The sequence below is a fragment of the Neophocaena asiaeorientalis genome, unplaced genomic scaffold (genome assembly GCF_003031525.2).
Source record: "Neophocaena asiaeorientalis asiaeorientalis breed wild unplaced genomic scaffold, Neophocaena_asiaeorientalis_V1.1 scaffold78, whole genome shotgun sequence".
Classification (NCBI taxonomy): Eukaryota; Metazoa; Chordata; class Mammalia; order Artiodactyla; family Phocoenidae; genus Neophocaena; species Neophocaena asiaeorientalis.
The window spans coordinates 18757081-18781771 of record NW_020175018.1 but is presented as its reverse complement, the minus strand read 5'-3'; the positions used below and the strand labels follow the sequence as shown (position 1 = coordinate 18781771).

Sequence of the window (24691 nt, the reverse complement as noted above, 5' to 3'; positions counted from 1 at the left end):
CATGGTAGACAGGATGGGACAAAGTGTGACAGACAGCAACAGGAAGAGTGCTTCCTTGGCGGTCTTTTTAGCCGGATTGATAATAAAATTGATAACTAATACTTGCGTGAGTTTTGTTGAGCTCCAGGCTCCGCTCGTAGCGTGGTGACTTACACGTACGTTTTGATTCAGTCCTCTCCCAGCCCCGGAGACAGGCCTTCGTAGTGTCCATGGTTTGCACTTGAGGCCGGGATTCTGACCGGCCAGGTGAGAGGCGCACCCGGTCAAGGCCAGGCTGACGTGCTCAGGTCCTGTTCTCAGCGCACATGCTGTCCTCTAGCTCCGATCCTCTGTTCACCCGACGAGCTGGCGCCCTGTTCCTTCTTCTGCGTGGAGCGCCGACCCTGTTTTAACTGTAGTCTTGTCTGCATCCTCTAGCCCTTCTCGCGGCCTTTCCAGCAGGCCCGCTTCAGAGTCCTGAGCCTCGATGGCTGCGGCCACAGCTGCAGGACCGCACTTGCTTTGTCTCCTGATGTTTCTGCTGAATGACAGTGGCCCTCAGACAGCCGCGCCCCACACCTGTGTCCCCAAGTCAGCGTCCTCAGGCCGCTGTCCCACCAGCTCGGTCCGGCTCAGCGCTTGGCAGTGACGCCCACACGGGTCCTTGCGCCGTTGCGGCTGCTGACCGAGGGCCCCTGGGCAGTGGGATGGCCGTGCCCCCGCCCGTGTCGGGAGACAGGAGGGCGAGCGGGCCGGAGGGCGAGCGGGGAGGGGCGGGTCCCGGTGCTGCCCCTGGAGGCGACCCTGCCTCCCTCCCAGGCTCACTTTCCAGCCAGCTGCGTCCGGGTCCTGCCCTGACTCCCGGCGTGGGTCCTCCCTGCTTCCCGCCGGCGGAGAAGGTGGCCCCCTGTGCTGAGCGAGCGCCGTCCGCGCTCCTGGGTGGGGTCACCTCGAGGTGTGGCCTGAGCGTGGGTGCCGCAGGGGTGGCCGGGATGGGGGTGGGGCAGAGTGAGAGAGCAGAGACCCGGGCTCAGCCCCAGGCCGCACGGCTGAGCGAGTCGCACGGAGGTCTGGTTTCCCGGTGCAGCTGAACCTGACGTTTACACTGGACTGTAGTCTATCAGGTGTGCAGCAGCGTTATGTCTAAAAGCCATACACGGCTTCTTTAAATACACTCTGTTGGGGACTTCCCTCATGGCGCCGTGGTTAGGAATCCGCCTGCCAATGCAGGGGACACGGGTTCGAGCCCTGGTCCGGGAAGATCCCACATGCCGCGGGGCAACTTAGCCCGTGCGCCACAACTACTGAACCTGCGCTCTAGAGCCTGCAAGCCACAACTACGGAGCCTGCGTGCCACAGCTACTGAAGCCTGTGCGCCTAGAGCCTGCGCTCCACAAGAGAAGCCACTGCAATGAGAAGCCCGCGCACTGCAACGAAGAGTGACCCCCGCTCACGCAACCAGAGAAAGCCTGCGTGCAGCAACGAAAACCCAACTCAGCCAAAAAAAGGGAAAAAAAACCCAAAACACTCTTGCTGCGAAATTCCAGTTACAATAGACTGCAGAACACCTTAACAAATATAATAGTAATGACAAAGTTTGAAAACTGCAAGAGTTACTAAAATGGCACACAGACACAAAGTGAGCAAATGCTGTTGCAAAAATGGAGCTCAGAGACTGGCTAGATGCAGGCTTCCCCCAGACCTTCAACCTGGAGAAAACAGTGTCCGCGGAGCGCAGCAAAGTGAGGTGCAGCTGGACTGGACTGCAGAGTCCCCCCTTTGGGGGACAGTGGTTGACAGCTTGCAGAGCAAGCGTGAAGGACAGCGGGTGGGGAGACTGTCGCAGCCGCCGGGAAAGCTTTGCACACACGGCGGGGGGGTGTATGGGAAGCAGTGTAGATGCCGTGGACCACGCTGGGTTCATAGTTGGTTTCTGACTCTCGTGGCCTCGGGCACGTTGCTGACTTTCTCTGTGCCTCGGTTTCCTCATTTGTGACTTAGGGACAGAAGTCTTGATTTGATGGGATCGAGGGGACGCTTGGTAACATGGCTCATATCGTTTTGTGCCGCCCGATCCAAAGATGCGCAGAGGCTCACGGCTGCGGTTCCGGCCTGATTGTCGTAGCAGCGGCAGGCGTGGCTCCTCTTTCCTCTAAAGACCTGGCGTCTGGCCTTGTAGTCACGGGATTTGACAGCAGACGGGGATGCACCTGGCTCCCTCCCCAGGGCTGGTGCCGGGTGCTCGGTGTGGCCTGGCCGTGCGCGGTCCTGGCCTCCCTTCGGCCCACGAGCCCCCTCCGGCTCCCACACCTGCTCCTTGCTCTCCTGCGGCGGGAGAGATGCTCGTGGGGGTCGGGCGGTGGCGTTGCCCATTGCTGTGCGTGGCGTGCTCGCCTCTGCTGGTGGAGGAGGGCAGTGCTTGCCGAGCGGCCGGGGTCTCCCACGTGGTTAGTTGCCTGTCGTCGTTCACGGCCCCTCTGTCCATCGTCTGTGTGCCGTCGGCCCCGAGCCGCGTGTGGAGAGAGTGGGGCTGCCGTCGTGCTCACGCGGTGGTCTCTCCCCCGTGCAGATGACATCCCGGAGGACCTCAGGGACCCCTTCTACATCGACCAGTACAAGCAGGAGCACGTCAAGCCCCCGGTCATCAAGCTGCTGCTGTCCAGCGAGCTGTACTGCCGCGTCTGCGGCCTCATCCTCAGAGGGGACCAGGTGGCCGCTCTGCAGGGACACCAGGCTGTCATCCAGGCCCTGTCCCGGAAAGGGATTTACGTGATGGAGAGTGACGACACCCCCGTGACGGAGCCCGATCTCAGCCACGCGCCCATAAAGATGGTGAGTGGCCTGGGCGGCGGGGCGGGGGCGGCTGGTGGGCTGCCGCTGTCCCCCTGCAGCGCGGCAGAGTCACCCCAAAAGTGCAGGGCTCGAGACCACCTTCTCTCTGCGGGCCAGTGGCTGATTTGGAAAAGGGGGAGGGAACAGCTTCCTGTCGGCTTTTTCTCATGGGGAGCAAACTTTCTGCACGTGTCGTGCTGTAGAATTGTCGAGCCCACCCTCTTCGGTTGTTTCACGTGTATCTTCTAAGTATTTTTGTGCCAAAATAAAGAAGGAAATACGCCTTTCCTCCCCGAGCGTCTCCCCGCATCTTTCCCGGAAAGCCACCCCACCAGTGTGACTTCCCCAGGCTGCTCCAGGTCTACGCCGCTATGGCACCTCCCACGTGGCTTTAAGCTTCGGCCATTCTCAGGCGTACTGCGTTCTGTGGCCTTTCACTCTTGGCCTTTGTGGATGTGTGTTGTGGGTCGAGGGGATGTTACTGGTTCTGGGAAGAAAGGGCTCGAAGGCCTGGCGTGAGATCAGTGTGCGGGGCCCCTGAGCGGCCCCAGGGGCCTGTGGTGGTCATGGGGCCTCAGGCACGTCTCTTGGCCCCTTGTACCTTGGTCCACAGCCGAGCAGTAGGGAAGCCCCGGGCTCTCACGGGCTCGTCAGAGATGCGGAAGTGGGGGTCACGTACAAGTAGAGATCTGAGTGCCTCCCTAGACGCAGAGGATGACAGACAACGGAGGCGCTCAGCTGTGGGTCTAGGGAGGGTCTCTGCGTTGACCCGGGGCGGAAAGGCAAGGTTGGGTGACTGACTGCTGCCTCTGCCCCCAGAGCGCCCACATGGCGATGGTGGACGCACTCATGATGGCCTACACCGTGGAGATGATCAGCATTGAGAAGGTGGTGGCCAGCGTCCAGCGCTTCTCCACGTTCAGTGCCTCGAAAGAGCTTCCCTACGACCTTGAGGACGCCATGGTCTTCTGGGTCAACAAGGTGAGCGCTGGGGCCCTGCCCGCAACGGGGGCGAGCAGCATGAGTGGCCGGGGTGTTCCTTGGCTGTGGGTCCTCTTCCCCCTGAGAGCAGCGCCCTCCTGTGTGTCCTGCTGTGACCCTGGCCCAGCAGCGGCCTCGGACGTGTGTCCACTGTGGTTCAGACAGAGGGGAGCGGCACGGGCCTGTAGAAAGCACAGGTGTGCTGGCGGTGCCAGTTAATAAACTCGTCTTATTTTTATCTCAAGCACTTACGTGCATTCACGGAGATCTCAATTTAGAAGGCATTTTGATTAAGAGAAAAACGGCACCTTCCTAAATGCTGTCATTGTCCTTTTATGTTTCGAAGCTTACAGTGTGCCTCTCTATACAGTCTTCATAAAGAATGTTCATTTTTCATGGTGTGTGATTAGAGGACTACCTTACCAAAGCCTTTTGGTTGTTAAGCCTCCTCATTTGCCAAAAGGTATTCCGTTAGGGACACTTTATTAAGCAGAGGAAATGAAAGATGGAGCAGCTCCTTGCAGAGTTGTATCACTTGCAGGAAATCTGGAGTTATTTCGTTCCACAGTTTGCACATGTATTCCCTGCCACGTGAGGGCTTTATCAGAGGTGAGGCGAAAGTCCGTGGCCGTGGGATTAGTTGGAGAACGCAGCAGAGCCCGGCAGAGCCCGCGTGCTGCCCCTTGGACGGCCGCATCATCGCGGTGATGCCGCCCTGCTCTCTACTTGGTTTCCTCCCTCGTGTGGGTCCGGCGCATCGAGTGGATGAGCAGTCCGCCTTTACCCTCTGACCCTGCAGTGAGGTGGAGGGCTTTTCTAGGACTCCTGTGGAGCCTCTGGTCCTGGGGGGACTCGGGAGCTGGCCGGTGGCCACGAGGTCGCGTCCCGGTGGCGGCACCTCGTCGTCCTCGTGCCCTGGCTTCACGTGGTAGTACATGCGGGAAGCGCCCCACGGGGATTTGGTTAAAGAAAGGATGTTCTGAAGTGATATTTCCACGGGAGCCCGGGCCTCCGGGGGATGCTTCTGTGATCCGAGCCCGAGCTCCCTTCCTGTGGCCACAGGTTCAGATTTTCTTTTCCTTTTCCTTTAACAACTTGTATTGATTTTTTCCCCCCTTATCAAAGGAATGGCATGGTTATGATAGACATTTAGAAAGCACGGTTGAGCAAACAGAAGAAAGCGAAAATTCCCCATGACCCTGCCACCTGTACACGTAGTGTTTTGCAGTAAAGTGTACTAAATTCTCATAGTTTTTATTTATCTGGGTGTAACCTCCAGACTTAAAGGCACAGTTGGGGTCTTCCAGGCACTTGACCGTAGGCTGAGGTTTGCGTTTGGTGAGATGTGGTGAGTATGGCTCGGGCCATTCTGAGGCCGCCCGCCCACCTGCCGTGGTCTCGACGCGTCGGGGCCGAGCTGTCCCCTCCCGCAATAAGCAGCCGTCTCCCTGAGCATCTCGGTGACTTCCGCCCACATGTTCCTGGTGGTTAGGGGTTGAGATTAAGCTGAGGTTCATTTTTAAAGGCTTTTGATTAGTTTTTGCCAAATTCTGACCTTAAAGACTGTACCGTTTTTCTCGTACTGTTTAGTCTGTGTAAGTGTTTTTTCCCCCTGTGTCTTCTCATATACTGGATATTATTAAAAAATACCTGCCGGGCTTCCCTGGTGGCGCGGTGGTTGAGAGTCTGCCTGCCGATGCAGGGGACACGGGTTCGTGCCCCGGTCCGGGAAGATCCCACATGCCGCGGAGCGGCTGGGCCCGTGAGCCATGGCCGCTGAGCCTGCGCGTCCGGAGCCTGTGCTCTGCGGCGGGGGAGGCCACAGCAGTGAGAGGCCCACGTACCGCAAAACAAACAAACAAACAAAAAACAAAAACTAAAATTAGAATTACCATATGATACAGCAAGCCCACTACTGGGCATATACCCAGAAAATCCCCAAAAAAAAAAAAAAAAACCACAAACCTGCCGAGTTGAGAGGTGAAACATAGCACCTTTTACTGTTATGCTTCGCTCGCTGATACGGTTGAAGTTTAAGGAAGAGAGTGTATGTCTGGCTCTCTTTCTCCCGTTTGGGTAATTCGTTTTGGCCAGCGTTCTTTGGGTAGGGGTGGGGGAACGTGCCTTCCCCTTCCTGCCCAGGACCGTCCCGTTTCCAGGGTGTTTGCCGTGTGTTCATTGGCGCTTCCCGGGTGCTCGTGGCCCGTTTGCCTGGGACTTGGTGGCTGGCCCGGCAGCACCGCTGTGTTTTCTGCCCCCATGTGGTGTCCCCGCCGTGTGGACACCGCCTCCTGACTTGCTGTTGTGACAGGTGTCCCCACCGCTCGGCGTGGTCACGTGGCCGCCTTGGCCAGGTCCGCAGTCGCACCTGACGCTGTGCTGACAGTGTGTGGGTTTGTCACAGCTCACGCCCCTTCTCGTGCCGCGCTCCATACTCCCAGGAGTTAATGCTGGCTTCAGCTTTTCATGATCCTTTCTCGCTTGCCCAGCATTTATGTTTTTATTCCACGTGCTCCATGTTTGCCGTTTCCTTAGCATCCGTGTGAGTTTCAGTTTCTCAGTTAGGAGGCTTTTCCTTCAGGTGGGTGCTCTGACCTCCGCACCTGCTGCTGTCCTGCATGGTCTCCCCAGTGTCCCATCAAGGGGGGTATCCCCGCAGTCGCTCCTTCCTGGGGCTCCTCTCGGGGGAGGATCCTCTGGTGCAGGGTGAGACGTGCTCCCGCCTCTGTGCCTTCGGAGGGTCTCTGCTCACGCGCCTTCCCTGAGCTGTGATGGGACCTTAGCTCCCCGCGGCCTCTCCACTGTGGACGCTGTCGCCTGACAGGCTTCCAGCCGGGCCTGGAGACCTTCCCTCCGTCCTCACGCTGATGTGTTTTCTCTCCCCAGAAAACTGCTGCACGTTTAATGAGGTTTGGGCTCTGGGGAGGTTTGACATTGGTGAGTTTTCTCTTCAGCGTCAATCTTAGATGTCTAACAAGATCTGAAGTCTCTTGGAAACTCTGACCCTAGGTTCCGTGTTCCCAGGATTGCGGCTGTGTGCGCACACCTGAGGCAGGTGTGAGCCCCCCTCACACCTGCCCCGGCCTGCCTTTCTCCTGTGGGGTCTTTCCAGGGAGTCGCTTCTCACGTTGGGCTCCGCGTGCGGGCGCCCTCATCCCCGTCAGCATCTCTGGATTCGCAGGGCAGGCCTGTCAGGTGGCCTCTGAGTTTCTCTTGCTGTGTGGCATCGATCTGGGGGCCCGTCCTGCCGCAGACTGGATGGCACGCCTGCCACCTGAGACGCTTAGAGACCCCTCCGTTTGGCACTGGGCCAGCCCAGCTGCTGCCCCGTTCTGCGCGTCGTGTGGGGAGCGCGTCCTTGCAGTGCACCCCGGGCCCTGCCCAGAAAGGCCGCAGCTTACCCTTCCCACACCACGCCCTCTGAACCAGCCCCTCCCTCGGGTGATCAGTCACCCCGGGGACCCAAATCGCTCCCTGGGGTTGGGGGCGCCACCGAGCCATCCGCCGGCGTCCTCGTCCTGTGTGAGTGTGGCTGGGTCATCTCCTCTGTGTTCCGGGAGTTTTCCCACGAACCATCTTGCTGTGGTTCTTTAGTTTTTATTGACGCTCAGCCAGCAGCTTGAGTCTTTTACTAAGAAACTCCCCAGCTTTGCCCAAACATGTTTTATGTACGATACATGGACCCAGTTCCTTGAGTGTTGACAGGTGACTACACGTGTTTAGCGTTCGTAATCACGGTAACGTTTCCGTCATCCGAAAGCAGTTCCTCTGTGCTCGTTTGCAGTTAGATGGAGTCACGTGGTATGTACTCTTTTTTTGTGTCTTTCACTGACGACGGTGGTGTTGAAGTCGATCCCTGTCATTGTGTCCATCAGTAGTTTGGTACTTTTGAAACTCGGTAGGGTTCCACTGCATGAATGCGCTACACTTTGTCCGTTCACCTGCTGACGGGCTGTCTCTGGTTTGTCTGTTACGCATAGAGCTTCTGGGAACAGTCGTGCGCAAGTCTTGATGTGTGGATTGCATTTTCATTTCTTTGAGTAAATACTTAGGAGTGAGTTGCTGGGTCCCATGACGATCAGTTTGCCTTTAGAAGAAACTGTCCAGGTGTTCTCTGAAGTGACTGTGCCATCTTAGACTCCCACCAGCAAGACAGGAGAATTCCAGTGTTCCCCGTTCCGCTGACACTTGGTATCGTCAGTCTTTTGGTTTCAGCCGTTTGGGTGGATGTGTAGAGGCGTGTCATGGCTGTAATTTGCATTTCTTTAATGACTAAAGATGTTTCTGTGTATCTTGTTAGGTGTCTGTTCACATATTTTACCCAGTTTTTAATGAGGTTGTTTGTCTTAATGAGTTTCAAGAATGTTTTATGTGTATAAAGATTTGGGGATCCAGTGCTTTCCAAGGTATATATCCTTGTCATGTGTTTTTATTGTTTGGGTGTCAGGATAATGCGGGTGTCAAAAAAAGAGCTGGGAAGTGTTCCCTCCTTCATTCTGTGAAACACTTTTTGTATTACTAGTGTTACTAGTATTATTTTGTCCTTAAATCTTTGTTGGAGTCACTGGTGAAGCCATCTGGGCCTGGAGTTTCCTTGGAAGGTTTTAATTATGACTTCAGTTTCTTTAGTGTACTTATAAGGTGTTTAGGATTTCTGTTTAATTTTGTGACTTTTAAGGAATTTGTCAACTTTATTTAAATTTTTGACTCTATTGGCCTATTCATGTTTCTTTATCATCCTTTTAGTGTATTATGATCTGTAGTGATGTCCCTTCTCGTTTCCTGCTCTCTAATTTCTTTTTTTCTTCCCTTTGTTGGTCTGGTTTATCAACTTTTATTAATCTTCTAAAAAACCTGCTTTCGGTTTTTGTTGATTTCTCCAGTTTTCTATTTAATTCGTCCTCTTGCTTTTATTCTTTTTCTTTCTGTTTATTTTGAATTTCTTTTTCTCTCCTTTCTAGTGAAGAGTAGAAGATCAGTTCTTTTACACCTTTCTACATTTCAATATAAACATTAAAGTTGATAATTCCTCTTTAAGCAGTGCTTTAGCTACACTGCATGTTTTTATATGTTGTGGTTTTCTTCATTCTCTAAAATATTTTGTTTTAGTTGCGAATTCTCGTTTTAGCAGTGGATTATCTAGAAGTCCAGTTTTCATATGTGTGGAGGTGGGGTGGTTCTAGGTACCTTAGTGTTTTGGTTTCAAATTCTGTTGTGGTTCAGAGAGCGTAGTCTGTGTGGTTTCATTTCAGTCCTTCTGGACTTATCGAGACTTGTGGTCCACTGCGTGGTCTTGCAGAGTGTTCCGTGTGCACTTGAACCCGCGTGTTCTGCTGTTGTCGGGGAGTACTTTGTGAGTGTCAGTTCAGGTTGGTTTGGGTGTGTTTGCATCGCTGGAGTCTCAGTCACTCACCCAGGGAGGAGAGTTCATCTCCAGCAGTGATTCTGTCTGTTTTACCTTTTGGTTGTGTCAGTTTTTGCTTTGTGTATTTTTCGTCTGTTGTGACATTTATACGTGTTTAGGATTTTTCTGTCCTTTTGTGGTCGTGAAGTGTCTCTTTATCACAGGTGACAATCCTTGCCTCCGGCCTTGGCATGGCCAGTGTGTGCACGACTTGTCTTTCTATTTAAAGCGAGTTTCTTATGGGGACCCTGTAGTCCACCTGGGCCTTACCAAACTTAATTGCATTTCATGTGATTATGGAGACGTCTGGGTTTTACATCTTGTCTCCCTTCTATATCTTTTCTTTGTCTTCCTTCTTTTCTGGCGTATTTTGGATTCGGCGTTTTTACTACTCCATTTCATCTCCAGTATTTTTTGGGGGGGGCTGCTTTAGGGTTTACAAATTTCATCTTCAGGTTTTCATAGTCTGCCTTCAAATAAAGTGACAGCATTTCACAAATAAGATCAGAAATGTCTTTTCCCCTTTTGGCCTTTGTGCCACTGTTGTCATTCATTTCATTACAGCCCCAGATAAGTTACTTTCACCCTCAACAGCCAGTTATCTTTGAAAGTAATTAAAAATGGTTAGCAATATTTATCCACGTATTTCCCATTTTTATTGCTCTTCATTCCCTTGTATAGATGAAGAGTTCTCAAACGTTTTGGTCTCAGAACCCCTTTACACTCTTAAATACCGTGGCCCTCAAAGAATTTTTAGAAAATCTCTCAATATTTACTGTATCAGAAATTAAAAACAGGAACATTTAAAAGTATTTATTAATTCACTTAAAAGCAACAGCTCATTCCACGTTAATGTAAGCGATGTGTTTGTAATGAAAAATAACTGTATCCTCAAGAACGGAGCAGGTGGTGGTGTTGTACAGTTTTGTAAGTTTCTTTAACGTCTGGCTGACCAGAAGACAGCTGGATTCTTACCTGCCTTTGCATTTCATCTGCTTCAATATGTTGTTTTTATTGATGTAAAGGAAGAAAGTCTGGTTTCATGTGGATACGTAGTTGAAGAGGGGACAGTGCTTTCATAATCTTTTCAGTTAGCTATGCACATCTCTTTTTGATTCTATACCAAAACTTGACAAGTGCTATTTTCTTGAAGGTTAACTGAAATACGGAATTTGAAACTGTTACCAATTAACTTTTCGGACTCTCAACCACTGCGCCACCAGGGAAGCCCACCAATTAACTTTTTTAAAAAGTTGAGATATAATTCACATGCTGTAAAATTCACTGTTTTAAAGTGTGCGGTTCAGCGGATTTTAAGATACTCACCAGGTTGTGCAGGTGTCACCGCCAATTGCACACATTTTTATCGTACCCAGAAAGAGACGCGGGTGCCATCCGCAGTCCTTCCCCGTCAGCCCCTGGTGGCCGCTCCTCTGCCTTCTGTCTCTCTGGATTTGGCCGTTCTGAACATTTCATTTAAATGAAATCTGCAGTACGTGGCCTGTTGTCTCTGACTTTATTCAAGTAGCATATTTTCACGTCTCGTGCGTGTTGTAGCACCTATCAGTACCACATTCCTTTTATGGTTGAGTAATGCTCAATCGTCCAGATATGCTGAGTTTTGTTTAGCCATTCCTCAGCTGGTGGGCATGTGTGTTTTCCACTTTTTGGCTATCGTGACTCCTGCTGTGAACATTCAAGTACGAGTGTTTGTGTGGCTGTGTTTTCACTTCTCTTGGGTTTATATCTAGGGGTGGAATTGCTGGGTCGTACAGGAACTCTGTGTTTAACTCTGTGAAGAGCTGGCAGACCGTCTCCACGGCTGCTGCACCGTCTATATTCCCCCAGCAACACCAGAGGTTTCCAGTTTTCCACGTCCTTGCTAACACTCATTTTCTGGTTTTTTGATTCGAGCCATTCTGGAGGGTGTGAGATGGTATCTCATTGTGGTTTAGATTCACATTTCCCTGATAGTAATGATGGGAAACCTTTTTCCATGTGTTTATTGGCTATTTGTAGATCTTTTTTGGAGAAATGTCTGTTCACATCCTTTGCCCATTTTAAAATTGGATTATTCCTCTTTTTATTGTTGCAACGATTCTTTTATATAATCTAGATACTAGCCCAGTGAACTTTTCTTTTTTTTGGCTGCGTTTGGTCTTTGTTGCCGCACGGGAGCTTTCTCTAGTTGTGATGAGCGGGGGCTACTCTTCCTTGCAGTGCGCGGGCTTCTCATTGCGGTGGCTTCTCTTGTTGCGGAGCACGGGCTCTAGGCGCGCGGGCTTCAGTAGTTGTGGCACGTGGGCTCAGTAGTTGTGGCTCACGGGCTCTAGAGCGCAGGCTCAGTAGTTGTGGTACACGGGCTTAGTTGCTCTGCGGCATGTGGGATCTTCCCAGACCAGGGATCGAACCTGCATTGGCAGGTGGATTCTTAACCACTGAGCCACCAGGGAAGCCCCCAGTGAACTTTTTGTACTCTGTTGTATTAAAACCTTCCTTACATTTTTCCTGGTCCTGTTACTCACGATTTTGTAAGGCCATGCCTTGTCATTGGGAAAATTGTTTTGCTGAGTGGTGTGGATCTTCCCGACGTCACATTTCATGATATAGTATCAAAAATTACAATGATTCATAGCATCACCAATCCAATCAGAAAATCCTTTCCATGTTAGGAAGGTATCTAGTTTATGGCAGAAACGAATTTTCTAAAATTTTTAACTTCTAGTATTTTATTGTGAAAAATTTTAAACATGCAGAAAAGTTGACAGAATTATACAGAGAACACCCTGTATCCACCACCTAGATTTTACAGTGAACGTTTTTTTACAATACTTGCTTTATCACTTATCCATCCATCCATCTATTCTAATTCATTTATTTTATCTATTCACTTTCTGGCTGCGTTGGGTCTTCGTTGCTGCACGCGGGCTTTCTCGAGTTGTGGCGAGCGGGAGCTACTCTTCTTTGCAGCGCGCGGGCTTCTCATTGCGGTGGCTTCTCTTGTTGTGGAGTACGGACTCTGGGCACGCGGGCTTCAGTTAGTTGCGGCTCGCGGGCTCCAGAGCGCAGGCTCAGTAGTTGTGATGCACGGGCTTAGTTGCTCTGCGGCACATGGGATCTTCCCGGTCCAGGGATCGAACCTGTGTCCCATGCATTGGCAGGTGGATTCTTAACCACTGTGCCACCAGGGAAGCCGTAATTCATTTATTTTAAAACTTATCAACATTGATTTTTCTTTTGTCTTTCTCTTCTAAAAAACAAATTTTCTACATTCTTGATTTGATGTGCCAGATTTCACTTACCTTTATTCTTGTTTAATGAGAAGACATTCAGTTCTGTGGCATTTCATCTGATTATAGCTTTGACCATGTCCCTGTTAACATTGATGAGTGTTTTTCTCCACGCTATTATTTTATAATTGCAATTTTGATTATTTCCGAGCAGCTGTATTAATTGCTTACGAGTGTCTCATGACAGTTCTTAGCGCTATTTTGGTGGTCAGGGAATGTGCGAGCACCTGTTAGGCTTCGGGGGTTTTCAGCCAGACCGTGTTATCAGCAGCATTCGCTGGTAGTGGCGGTGAACTTGGGCTGCCCGTGCACCGGGGACACTCAGCGCTGAGGCTGCCGATCCTGTCGTGAGGTGGAAAGCATCACGCGGGTGCTGTGGGGCGTGAGGGCCTTCCTTGCTCTCTGTGTCGAACCACAGGTCACAGGGAATCCATGTATTTCTGCATGCGTGTCATGGGTCTAAATATTACCTGCATCTAAGAGCCAGCCTGAGTTCAAACAAGTAAGGTGGGTGCTGGAAGGATGTACACACCACTGTTGGAAATCAATTTCAGTTGCCTTTTTAATGCATTTAATTTCTTCTACTTTAGGTAAATCTTAAAATGAGAGAGATAACAGAGAAAGAAGTTAAGTTAAAACAGCAGTTATTGGAAAGTCCAGCTCATCAAAAGGTAAAGGGTAAATTTCACTTCTCTGGAACGCACCAAGTTAGCGTTGCTCCCGTTTTAAAGAACTGTGTCTGTGTGTGCTCTGTGCTTGTTCGTTGTTCTCACCAAGCAGGGAGCGAGTGCCCTGGGCCCGGCCCTGGTGGCGAGGGCGCGGTGGCCACTGCCCTTTCTCCCAGGCAGGGGCAGCCTAGTGTTGAACTTGGGAGGGTGGGGGAGAGGTGGGAGGTGTCGGAAGCTCCAGAGGAAGGGACGTAGGGTCACCCGGGGTGAAGTCAGCATGGCGGGTGGGGGGGTTGCCCGCAGCCAGAGGTCCCCTTGGAGCCCTCACGGACTGTGCGCCCAGTGTGGGATTCAGGCGGGTAAATGTCACGTGTCCAGTGAAATGACCCACTAACGTCCTGTGTGACCTGATTATTACTATATTTTTTGGCCGAGCACGTGTGTGACTGAATCCATGTTCTTCAAACGCGTGTACGACGTGGCCTGGCCTGGGCTGCGGGCCCCTGGGCTGCGGGATGAGCGACTGTCCCCTTGCTCCCCTCTCTTACCTGGACCCCGGGGATGCTGTCCGTGGGCACCTCACCCCGGCCACGCTTCCGTGAGCCACCCCCCTTCCTCAGATGGGCGTGGGCGGCTCGCTGAGCCCCTCCCCGAATGGCGGTTGGCTCCTGTCCTTTTTGGTGCCCGGCCCGTGCGGAGTTTCCAGAGTAGTCTTTGCCCCCGCAGAGGCCAGTGTCGTAGAGGTGCCTGGGAGCTTCCCCTGCGGTCATCTGCTAGCGCAGAGGGACGCCCCGCCTCTCGTGTGAACGTGGCGTGCAGGTGTGTGTCTCGTCTGTCCACGCGTGCGCCTGCCGCGCTGACCTCCTCTCCTGCCTTCCTTCCCTCGCCTCCCGAGCAGTCTCCCTCCAAGTGGTACTGGAAGCTAGTGCCCGTAAGTGAGCTCCGCGCGTGCGCCCAGCTGCCGTCCAGACGGCCGTCCCGCCACAACCACTTGCCTCCATTGCAGACTGCTCGTGACCGTTTGTCTGAATGTCCTCCTTGGTGGTGTTGTTGCATTTCCCGCGGGGCAGTGATGGCCCGGTTCTGGGCAGAGTAGACCGTAACAAGGCCCTCTGGAGCCCTAAGGTGCATTTTGTAGCCAACACCCAGAGTGTGGTTTTGCCCGGTTTCTTAGGTAGACTTGCAGACAGTTTCTTCTTTGGACACATAGTTAACTTCTTTATATGACGAACTTTAAGGTCAATGACAGGCTGTATTCTCCTTTCTGATAGGTACCAGCAGGGATGACAAATCATCCAATTTGCCAGGTTCCCCTTTGGACTTGTCCTTCCTGACGTTACGGTCCATGGTGGTTTGGTCTGCAGCTCTGGCTGTGCTCCACCTGGTGACCTGTTCTGGAAGCAGAACCAGTTCGTTACACTGTTTCCCACGGAAAAATACCTGGTGCTCCAAGTGGTGCGTTTTAAAATGAAGTTTTGGAGAACAAATCTTTTTGAAGGCTCCTTTATTTGCCTCATCCTTTAGTTTAATTATTTGGATCAAATTATCCTTAGAATTCCATCATAAAGGAGATACTGTGGATATAAAACTGTCAGTGGGATCCGCGTGAGCAGTGATATAGTCTGCTTTGTAGCTGATGGATAATTTTGCTTCTCTTTGAAATATATTAATAACAAAGAGGGGGTAAGCATTTTTATGCATATTTACGTATCTCTTAACTTCTCGAAAACTGAAGGCCAAAGAGAGAACTGTTAAAAGCAGTTATGAGCTGTAGTGAGGACACAGTCAGAGATGCAGGTGTCCTCCAGGAAGTGGGGTTTCAGATGAGACTTCGTGTAGAAACTGGGGAATGTGGCCGAGAGCAGAGCGCCTGTAGGTTTCCTCCTAGCAGTTGGTCACCGTGGCCGCCTGAGCGCATGTCTGGCTCATCGGTAGCGGGGTGACTGTTAGGCTGCTGGGGGTTTGGAGCAGGGTCCCCTCGAGGGGTGGCACCGGCTCCCCCGACCCAGGGCTTCAGCACTTTCCCTGATGCAAACGCACACCATCCATCGTCAGCCGCAAAACCACCTGCTTCCCTGCATGCCGTGCTCGGCCCGCGTGCTGTCTGTGTGTGTGGAGACCTGGCCCGGCGTGTGCCTCGGGCTCTGCATGCGGGAGCCCCAAGGCTGGCCCCTGGGCACGGCGGCCCGAGAAACAAGTTAAAGTCCACGTCGAGGCCAGCGTTAGTGGCGTGCGTTGCACGTGCACGGGTGAGGCGTGTTCCGTGCAGATGCCGGCGCTGTGCGCACACTGCGTTCTTGCCGGGGCGCCTTCCTTTGGGTTGACTCTCCTGCACGGCTCGCGGAGATCCATAGCGGGCAGCACGGGTGGCGGGTTTTCTCCCTCGAGCTGGCACTGTGTTCTCCTCCCCTGGAGAAAGCGCGGCTGCAGGAGATGCCAGGCTCACCTGTGCCACAGGACGCGGTCCCCTGGCGGCCTGTGTGTCTGTGCTCGTGAGCGAGGCCCAGCTCCAGGGGCAGTGCCCAGGGGCGCGGGGAGGCTCAGAGCACCGTGCACGTGGCTTCCTGTAGCGGCAGAAGCACAGAAACCTTGAAGCACGCCTGTTTCTTACAGCACTCAGGTTCCTGATGCTTCCGTGCACGTACGGAGGGGCCGGCTGACGGATCAGACGACGTTCCGTCTGACCTGGTTTTGGGTATTTTCTCAAACTCTGTTAGTGCTGCTTCGTGCTCTTCACAATGGCCAAGGTTAATGCTGGTAATCTGAGGAAAGTAACAGTGACGTGGGTCTTCCCAGCGTCGGCTGTTCGCCGTTTAACTTGTTTCTCATCCGCCGATGGTGCGCGGCCTCTGGCAGTGTAGACGTGTGTGCTGCTTCCTTGCCCTGGGTGTGCCCGGCCCTTTAGAGTGAGACGGCCGGTGTCTTTAGCAGCTAACTGCTGTCACCCAGTGTGGCTGCGAAGCCCAGTTCCCTGGATCTTGACACGCGTCCCAGGCGGACTGTGAAATCCAGACATTTGGGGCTTTCCCACGCGATCGCCGCTGTTCTAAACATCGTCCCGCAGGACTCCTGTTAACTCTAGACGTGACGTAGGCGGCAGTGACGGCACCTCGTGCGTAGTGACCCTTTCCCTTTTCTCCACCGCAGGTGCGCTACCGCCGAGAGCACCTGTCAGCGAGGCAGCCGCCCTACTTCCCGTTGTTGGAGGACCTGATGCGGGACGGCAGCCACGGGGCTGCTCTCCTGGCCGTGGTCCATTACTATTGCCCGGAGCAGATGAAGCTGGACGGTGAGTGGAGCGCGTGCCTCTGGAACGGACCCGAGGCTCAGGAGGCCGTTAGGATGCTCTGATCCGGACGGTCAGAACCCCGGGGAGTCGCCCTGAGTCCTTAGTGCCAGCCGGGGAAGTGCAGAGGCGGGCAGCTCTGACGGTGGCGTGTTTGTCTTTAGCCTCCACCAGTTTTCTCCGCTGGGAAACGGGACTTGGAAATATTTGGGTAACGTGTTAAATATTGGTGACTGTACTTCAGTCTCAGAACGGTCGAGAGCCCGTCAGCCCTACTCTAGTTGATTTAAAACATCTAGAATGTGGTTTAGGAAAATGAGCGCAGACCCATCTGTTGCCAAGCCGTGAGTGACTCACGTGGGCTCGGTGTTGGTATCACTGTGTCGTGTGTCTCTGAGGTGCTCACGCCTGGCCGCGGGGAGAGGTGCGGGTGATGCCGTGAGCAGCATGGCGCCGGACACCTGTCCAGGGCCGTGCGGACAGGAGCTCTGATGTAGGTTTCGCTGAGTCCTCTTCTTTCTGGGGGAGGGAGGTGTGAGGCCCACGGATGCCCCGACCGCTGGCCGCACGTAGAGCGTCCGTCAGACTCGCTGCCGGCGCTGAGCAGACGTCGGTCCTGCTTCTGATCCAAGTGCGGAAGTGCTGGGCTTTGTAGTTTCTAAAGCACACAGCTGACCTTGAAAGAAAGGGGGGCTCAGGTTCCAGGAGGGGGTCTCCATCTGTGATTGAAAACCCCCAAATTGGCACGTGCCGGCCCCGGGCCCGTCAGGCCTCTGTCCCCGTGCGGCCTGGGCCGTGTGCCGCTGAGACCTGTAACCGGGGCCCTGGAAAGGACTGGGGAGGCTCCCCCGCGGCCGGGGAAGACCCAGGAGGCTCGTCTCGGGGCGGAGGCGGAGGTCTTTCCTGAGGAAGTGAGCTGCCGGGCTGCGTCCCAGGCGAGTTCGTTCGGGTCCAGGACTCGTTCGGCGGGACTCAGAGCAGAGTGTTGCCGTGTGGGAGCGCGGCCGCCGCCAGGGTCCGCCAGACCCGCAGAGAAGGGGCCCTGCCACCACCAGGCCGGCAGGCGCCGCGGACAGACCTGGGTGAGGAAGAGCCCTGAATGCGAGCGCAGGGTGTTTAAAATGCCGACGTGCGGGGCGCTCGAGCGCGCGGGGCTCCCTCCCCTCGGCCCTCCGCCCGCTGCGTGTGTGGGTAGGCAGTCCTGCCTCGGGCTTCGTCCAGCCTGTCTCTAACCTGTCCTCCGGGGTCTCGAGACAAAAACAGCTACGAGGGACAGAGAGCCTGTGCTACCGAGGAAGGGAAAACCCACGGCAGGATGTGAGTGTCGAAGCTCATTGCGCCTAATAGCGGAACGTCAACACGGGGCTTTAAAAACGACAGAACCACAGGGTGGAGTGACGGGAGCCAGGCTCACGACTTGCCTTGCGGGACCAGGCTGGGGAAGCAGGTGAGGGCAGAGTGAGGCCAGAGGGGCCTTGAACGCACGGACGCAGGCTGGGCCCAGCGCACCGGCTCGTAGGGGTCGTGCTCTTTTAAAACGAGGAAGCCTGGAGGCCTTTACAAAAGTGGGCTTGATTCAGGCCACGGAAGAAACCTCGACGGATTGCAGAGGATTGATAGTTCCTCACAGCACAGTAAAACGAGAAGTCAGTAGCAAAGACATGCAGCGTATCTCTCCAGGTTAAAATTGTCGGTGCTCAGAAACCAAAGACGATTCCTCAATAGTTCACGGATCAAAGTAGAAATTACGGTGGAATTTTCTAGTGGGAGCTCTGAAAGGGCAGGCGTTTTTGTCTGTTTGTTCACTGATACATCCCGACCGTCTAAAATAGCGTCTGGGACAAATTTGATCAGGTATTTGTTGAATTAAATGGATGAACGGCGTACATGCCAGAACCCACAGGACGCGGCTCAGGGTGACGGGTGAAGGGAAACGTCGCCTCGGTGCATAGTCTGGACGGTAAGGAATTTAAGAATTAATGAACCAGGTTGATCTCAGCGCATTCGAAAGGAACATAGAAGTAAACCCAAAAAAGCTGAAGGAAGAAAAATAAAGAGTAGTCTTTCCCCTCTGGTCAGAAATCACCCCAACACATGGAGGAGACAGGCTGAATTGCAGGTCCCGTCCTGAAGAGGACGGCCCGCCTGGGCTCTGGACAAGCCGCCTGGTGAAGGAGCAGAGTAGAGGGGTGCAGGAGGCCAAGGCGAGCGTCCCGGGAGGGCTCCGGAGCAGACATGCAGGTCGTATTTGCCGGGGTTATTCCAGCACGAGGAGCAGAGCATGGGAGGAAGGGCATAGGCTCTCTTTCCTTCTTAACGTGGGTTGAAAATCCTGTGTAAAGTTCTAGAAAACAAGAATTGAATGGCTGAGCGTGTTCTCCTGTTCATCTCAGGAGGCACAGACCAAGGTCTGTTAGAAGCCACTGCCCGTTTGTGACGGATGCCCTTGGCCTGCCGCTGACGTGCTCTGACCCCACGGAGGTTCTCGACCCCGGACTGTTGCAGTCACGGGGACGGGAGGGGGTGCCGTAGCCCCAGCCCTGGCAGGGTGGCTCTGTCCACCTGCCCCGCGCACGGTGCCAGCTCCTGGTGAGCGTTGGGACCCACAGAAGACCTGTCTGTAGTGCTGGGGAATAAACTCAACAAAAAGACGTGGGACCGTGGGAAAAATCGTGAACTCTGCCGTCGGGTGGGATTTAAACTATATTCTTAGATGCCAAGAAGCAGTATAAAAATTGTGATGTGCCCTGATTGTTCATGCAGTTGTCGCAAGTCCTTTTTACAGAAATTGACGAGGGAATGTAAACATTCATGTGGAAGACTGGAGGCCAAAGGGACAAAATGGTTGTTTTGGAGACTTTATTTTTATTTTCGGCTGCATTGGGTCTTCGTTGCTGCGCGCGGGCTTTCTCTAGTCGGGGCGAGCGGGCGCTGCTCTTCGTTGCTGTGCGCGGGCTTCTCATCGCGGTGGCTTCTCTTGCTGCGGAGCACGGGCTCTAGGCGCGCGGGCTTCAGTAGTTGTGGCTCGCAGGCTTAGTGGCTCCGCAGCCTGTGGGATCTTCCCAGACCAGTGCTCCAACCCGTGTCCCCTGCATTGACAGGTGGATTCTTAACCACGTGCCACCAGCGAAGTCCTGGAGACTTTATTTCGATGTGAGTTTACTTTTCCAGAGAAGGTGCAGGAATTGATGCACTCTTGTCCCCAGACTTTCCAGCCGTTACATCTTGTCACGTTTGTGCTCTTTCTCCCTGAGCTAGTTGGGAATAACTGGAGGACAAACACATTCTTTTTTTTTTTTTTAAACTTCAACAACCTTTTATTACCAAACTCACCCAGGGTTAACCCTTTAACCCACCTAACTGCAAAACAGCATCTCCAACAGGATCTAAGCTGGAGGCGCACACCTAATAAAGATTGTCTGTGAAAAAAAAAAAAAAGCGCACACTTGAATAAGTATTTTTTAAAAAAGTAAAATTCGGGCTTCCCTGGTGGCGCAGTGGTTGAGAGTCCGCCTGCCGTAAAGCAAAATTTACCAGTCTTTTGTAAAAAAAAAAAAAAATTCCCCAAGGGATTTCAATCCAAAACAGCCAAACTCCAGCATTGGCAGTCAGCGCCGGCTCAGAAACCTCAACGCGGGATGCACCTAGGAGAAAAGCATCTCCTCTTAAAAAAAATCCACCTGTCTCCTTCTTCCTGTTCAACTTGCACAGCTTACCCCTAGAAATACCCGATAACTGCACAAACAGGACCCAGTCACGTTCCCCGGCCTCTGCCTGTCGGTGGAGGTTCCCACCAAGGACAGTTCCTTAGCGATTTTCACCTCGACTACAGTCGGGAAATTGACCCCTAATTTCTGAGCACTTGCAGAATGTCCTCAGGCTTCCTGGGGGCTCTGTGAAAGATCGCGGGTCAGTGTACCTGACCGAGATGGGAATGCAGGCTGGGCGAAGGGGGCCTTTTCCAAATGAAGACACCCGACACCTTCAGACCTGCAGTTTAACCTACCAGGTGAAAACTAGTAGCAGCTGGCCCTGCCCAAAGAGTGCTGGTCTCCCTGCTTTACCCATAAAAGTAGTAACGAAGAGGAGAAGAGTCCAGCGTGTTTGACCTCATCTCCCTGCCAGGAACTTGGAGCCATGGGCGGCGTCCTCCAGGCCGAGGTCTCAGGGGAGCTTTGCCACTTCTGGCCGCTCCTGGCAGCCTGACTCATGGCTGCTCCGTGGACACTGTGTTCCCTTGTGCAGGGTGCTTAAGAATTGCCAGGGAGGGGACTTCCCTGGTGGCACAGTGGTTAAGACTCCACGCTGCCAGTGCAGGGGGCCCGGGTTCGATCCCTGGTCAGGGAACTAGATCCCACACGCATAGCTCAACTAAGAGTTTGCATGCCACAACTAAAGAGCTGGCGAGCCGCAACTAAGGAACACACGTGCCGCAACTAAGGAGCTCGCCTGCTGCAACTAAGACCCAGCACAACCAAATAAATAGATAGATAGATAGAATAAGTATTAAAAAGAATTCCCAGGGAAATTATGTTTTCAATTTGACTTTGTCACTGATGGATACTTGGATAGCAACTTCTAGAAAACTGCTCAGAGGACCTCTCCCGGGGTCACGGTCACAGATCCTTCCAGTTGACGGGCCCTTCGCTGGCCTTGGGCAGCAGCGCAGTGATTTTAGAGAAATGTCTGCACCCAAGGAGCCCTCTGTGCACCGGCCGCGGGGAGGGATGCGCCGTCTGTGGCACTGCCTTTCTCCTGAACGTAGGAGCCCCAGAGACGAGGCCTCTCGCAGTTGGATTGAGCCAGGATGCAACGGTGCCGGTGAGGTGCTCCCAGCCTGTGTGAGAACTGGCCTGATGTGCTGGGCGGTGAGGGCAGCAGTGAGCTGGAGAGCACCTCGCTGGCCCATCTAGGTAAACCTCCGTGACCAGGATGAACAAAACCGTCGTGTCTGCGGACAGCTCTTTATTAAGTGTTTCCCAGACTGCGCGGGTCTGGGCCAGGTCTGGGCCAGGTCTCTGAACACTGAAGCAGAACCCGTGGGCTTGATGGGGTCCACGCCGTGGATCTTGTCCCAGGGTGGCGGCCTTCACACGTCTCAGGTCGCAGGTTTGGGTCCGTGTGAAGACTTGGTGTGGGGCTTGCTGTGGTCTTCTTTCTTTCTTTGTTTTTTATATTTATTTATTATCATTTATTTATTTGTTTGGTTGTGCCGGCTCTTAGTTGCAGCAGGTGGGCTCCTTAGTTGTGGCCTGTGAATTCTTAGTTGCGGCATGCGTGTGGGATCTAGTTCCCTGACCAGGGATCGAACCTGGGCCCCTGCATTGGGAGCATGGAGTCCTAACCGTTTTATTATCATTTATTTATTTGTTTGGTTGTGCCGGCTCTTAGTTGCAGCAGGTGGGCTCCTTAGTTGTGGCCTGTGAATTCTTAGTTGCGGCATGCGTGTGGGATCTAGTTCCCTGACCAGGGATCGAACCTGGGCCCCTGCATTGGGAGCGTGGAGTCCTAACCACTGCACCAGCAGGGAAGCCCCTGGTGTCGTTTTCTTCTGTCCAATCCAGGCTCTGGCCCAGCATCACCACCCTGTTGAGGGTCCCATCTCTGCTTCCCTGTACCTGGAGCTGAGTCCCAGCCTTTCTTGCCCTTGACGTTTTCCAGGCGTGCAGGTCGCTTAGTTGGTTGACTGTCCCCTGTTTGGCTTTGCCCGGCGTTCCCTCCTGGTGGCCTTCAGGGCCTGGGTTTCCAGCAGGAATGATGCCGCAGGGATGGTCCCTGGGTTCAGGTGGCGTGCGTTGGCTTCCTCCTCTGAGATCACCGCTCTTTGCTTTATGACCGACTAGTGATAGGGGAGTGGCTTTGGTCTCTCGTCGCGCTTTCACCCCAGCATTGGCATCTGTCGGGAGTTTCTAGCTCTGCTGCTTGTTCTCTGGTGGGTCAGCACTCCTGTGCAGAGGGCTGCTCTGCTCTCCTCTCCTCTGTCGTTATTTATCCGCGTGGTGATTTGTATCAAGATGGCCTCGTGGATTCTTACTTCACGCAACGGGTTATGACATGACATTCATCGTTCTCTTGCTTTGTCCCAGATTTCAGACAAGTTGTGATTTTGAAGAAGAGGAATATGGGGTACTTGCTCTGCAAAGACCAAGTTTTGTTTAACTTTACATCCGCTAAGTGCAGGGGAGCCATGCAGAGAGGTCCGAACAGTGACTCTCTGTGGGACCCCAGGGCCTGGCGTGGCCCACAGCTTGTAGGGCAAGGGGGACTGGCCAGCGCAGAATGTGGGGCAAAGCGCCATCTGTGGGGGGGAGATGCAGTGAGACTCCACCCCACATGAGCCAAACGCTCTTCCTTGGATGAAAGACATAAACCGGAAAAGCAGAATTTAAAAACTTTGAAAAGAAAATATTTTTATGACATTGGTGTTGGGATGGATTATTTAACTTACAAAATAGCCAAGTAATAGAAAAGATTCCTGTATTTAACCATATTAAGATTCACTGTGGTGACAGAGGAACATCATAGACAAAACTAAGTGGTAAAAGCTGTACCCATGAAAAAGTGTTTGCAACAGATATAAATGGACAAAGGATTGTCACACAATTGTTTTGTAACCATAATACAAAAAGAATTCCTACAAATCGGTAGGAAAAAGGTGAACAGCCCAGAGGCAAAACAAGAACAGCTTTTTCCCAGAGGAGGAGGTCAGGGCGAGCCCGCGGCAGTGGGGGGGGTGCACCACTGCAGGAAGGCAGAGCGGGCCCAGCGGGGTGGCCCGGCTGAGAGGCCCGGGGGCGTGGCGGGGTGGGACGTGGCCGGGCGATGTCAGGTGTGGGCAGTGCAGCTTGCAGCCCCTTCTGGGAGGGTCGCCAGTGCAGACGGCGTGCAAGTTTGGTTTTTCTGACATTTTACGTACTAGTGAAAACTGTGGAATCCTAGATCGCTGTTAAAATGAGTGACTGAAATCTGCCCACAGCAGTGCAGAACAATTTGGAAACGTAGTTCCGAGTTTGGGGAAGATAACAGGCTGCAACGTGATGGGCGGTTTGTTGTCATGAATGTAAATTGAAGACAGCCAGGTCAGCAGCGCACTGTTGATAGGATTTATGGGCAGAGACCATACGTGGTAAAGGCACCCACACGAGACAGGTCACGGGGCTTGAGGAGAGTGGTTGCCTTGGGGGGAGCTGGGCTTCACCTCCTGTGATGCTTTGTTACTGAAAGAAAGTAAGGTCTGGATCGGAGAAGGTGTGATGTTAATGTTCGTCCCGTCTGGGCTGAGGGTACACGGGAGTCTGTTCTTTACATTCGTAATGTTTCATAATCTGAATTTTAAAAAAGAAACATTTCTTAGCAATATAAATGTGCAGAGTTAGTTACTCAGCTTATAGAAGTTCTCTCTTGAGAATCCGTAGTGCTGGGGCATCGCTGCCTAGGACAGAATTCGTACGTAGATCCCGGATGCTGTGAATCCCGTGTGCGCGTGAGATTTCTAAATCGCTGAAAACGATTTCCTCTTGGGAGTGAAGTTATTTTAAAATAAGTGATGTTCCTCAGTCCTGTTTATTTATTTACAGGCAAAGCTAAGTCATCAGTATAGCTACCTCCAGTTTAGTCGGGAGTGGTATCTAGGTGTTCTACTGGTTCCTGTCTGAGGCCGGGCCCGCCTCCCCCCACGGAGCCTGCTCAGCGCCCAGTGCGGGTGTCTGCGCTGAAATTCTCTGGGTGAGGGGCTGGCATCCTGCAGAGCGGCGTAAAACGGGCAGTTGTCCTGCTACAGGTGCAGACGGGCAGCAGAGGAGGGCTTGTGCTCTGCACAGCTCCTGAGTTCTGTGATCTGCAGTGTTCCTGTGCTTCCCTGTGGATAAGCCTGACACTTCCTGTTTTATGCTCCCCTCCCCCAACCACGGAGATAACCTCCCTCGAGGGATGGGGGAAAGGAGCTTGGTTAGATGTTAAGTGGCCTGATGCCGCCAGGTCCTTTATAAACTGAAAGGGGATTGTTACTATTCCTGTTGGAAGCCCAGTCTTAAAAGTTCAGGTAATTATTTTGTATACCTTTTAGATGTTAACAATTGAATTCAGGTCCTGGAGATTCCTCCTTTTTCTCGAGTGTTTTCTTTCTACGTTTAACATCATTTATAATACTTGTTGTACCTTATTAAATGTCACCTCTACCTTTATTTAAATCGTTTTCCAGTTGAAAATTGTATGTATGTGTACACGCACGCACACCAGTGTATGTACGCGC

General features: G+C 52.9%; 1 protein-coding gene and 1 pseudogene across 5 annotated transcripts in view; one reads left to right on the top strand and one right to left on the bottom strand.

Moving 5' to 3' along the window:
- The first annotated feature begins 2552 nt into the window (after positions 1 to 2552).
- Positions 2553 to 24691, top strand: part of CAMSAP1 (calmodulin regulated spectrin associated protein 1) — a 36777-nt gene continuing 14638 nt past the window's right edge. For 3 of the 5 annotated variants that reach the window (XM_024762509.1, XM_024762507.1, XM_024762506.1), the window contains exons 1-4: positions 2553 to 2811; positions 3631 to 3792; positions 13077 to 13157; positions 16302 to 16443. In XM_024762509.1, the coding sequence (XP_024618277.1) occupies positions 2752 to 2811; positions 3631 to 3792; positions 13077 to 13157; positions 16302 to 16443 (445 nt within the window). In that variant the 5' untranslated portion in view covers positions 2553 to 2751. The remainder of the gene's footprint in view (positions 2812 to 3630; positions 3793 to 13076; positions 13158 to 16301; positions 16444 to 24691) is intronic. The other 2 variants (XM_024762505.1, XM_024762504.1) reach the window with 1 other exon arrangement.
- Positions 21057 to 23347, bottom strand: LOC112411218 (uracil-DNA glycosylase pseudogene; annotated as a pseudogene).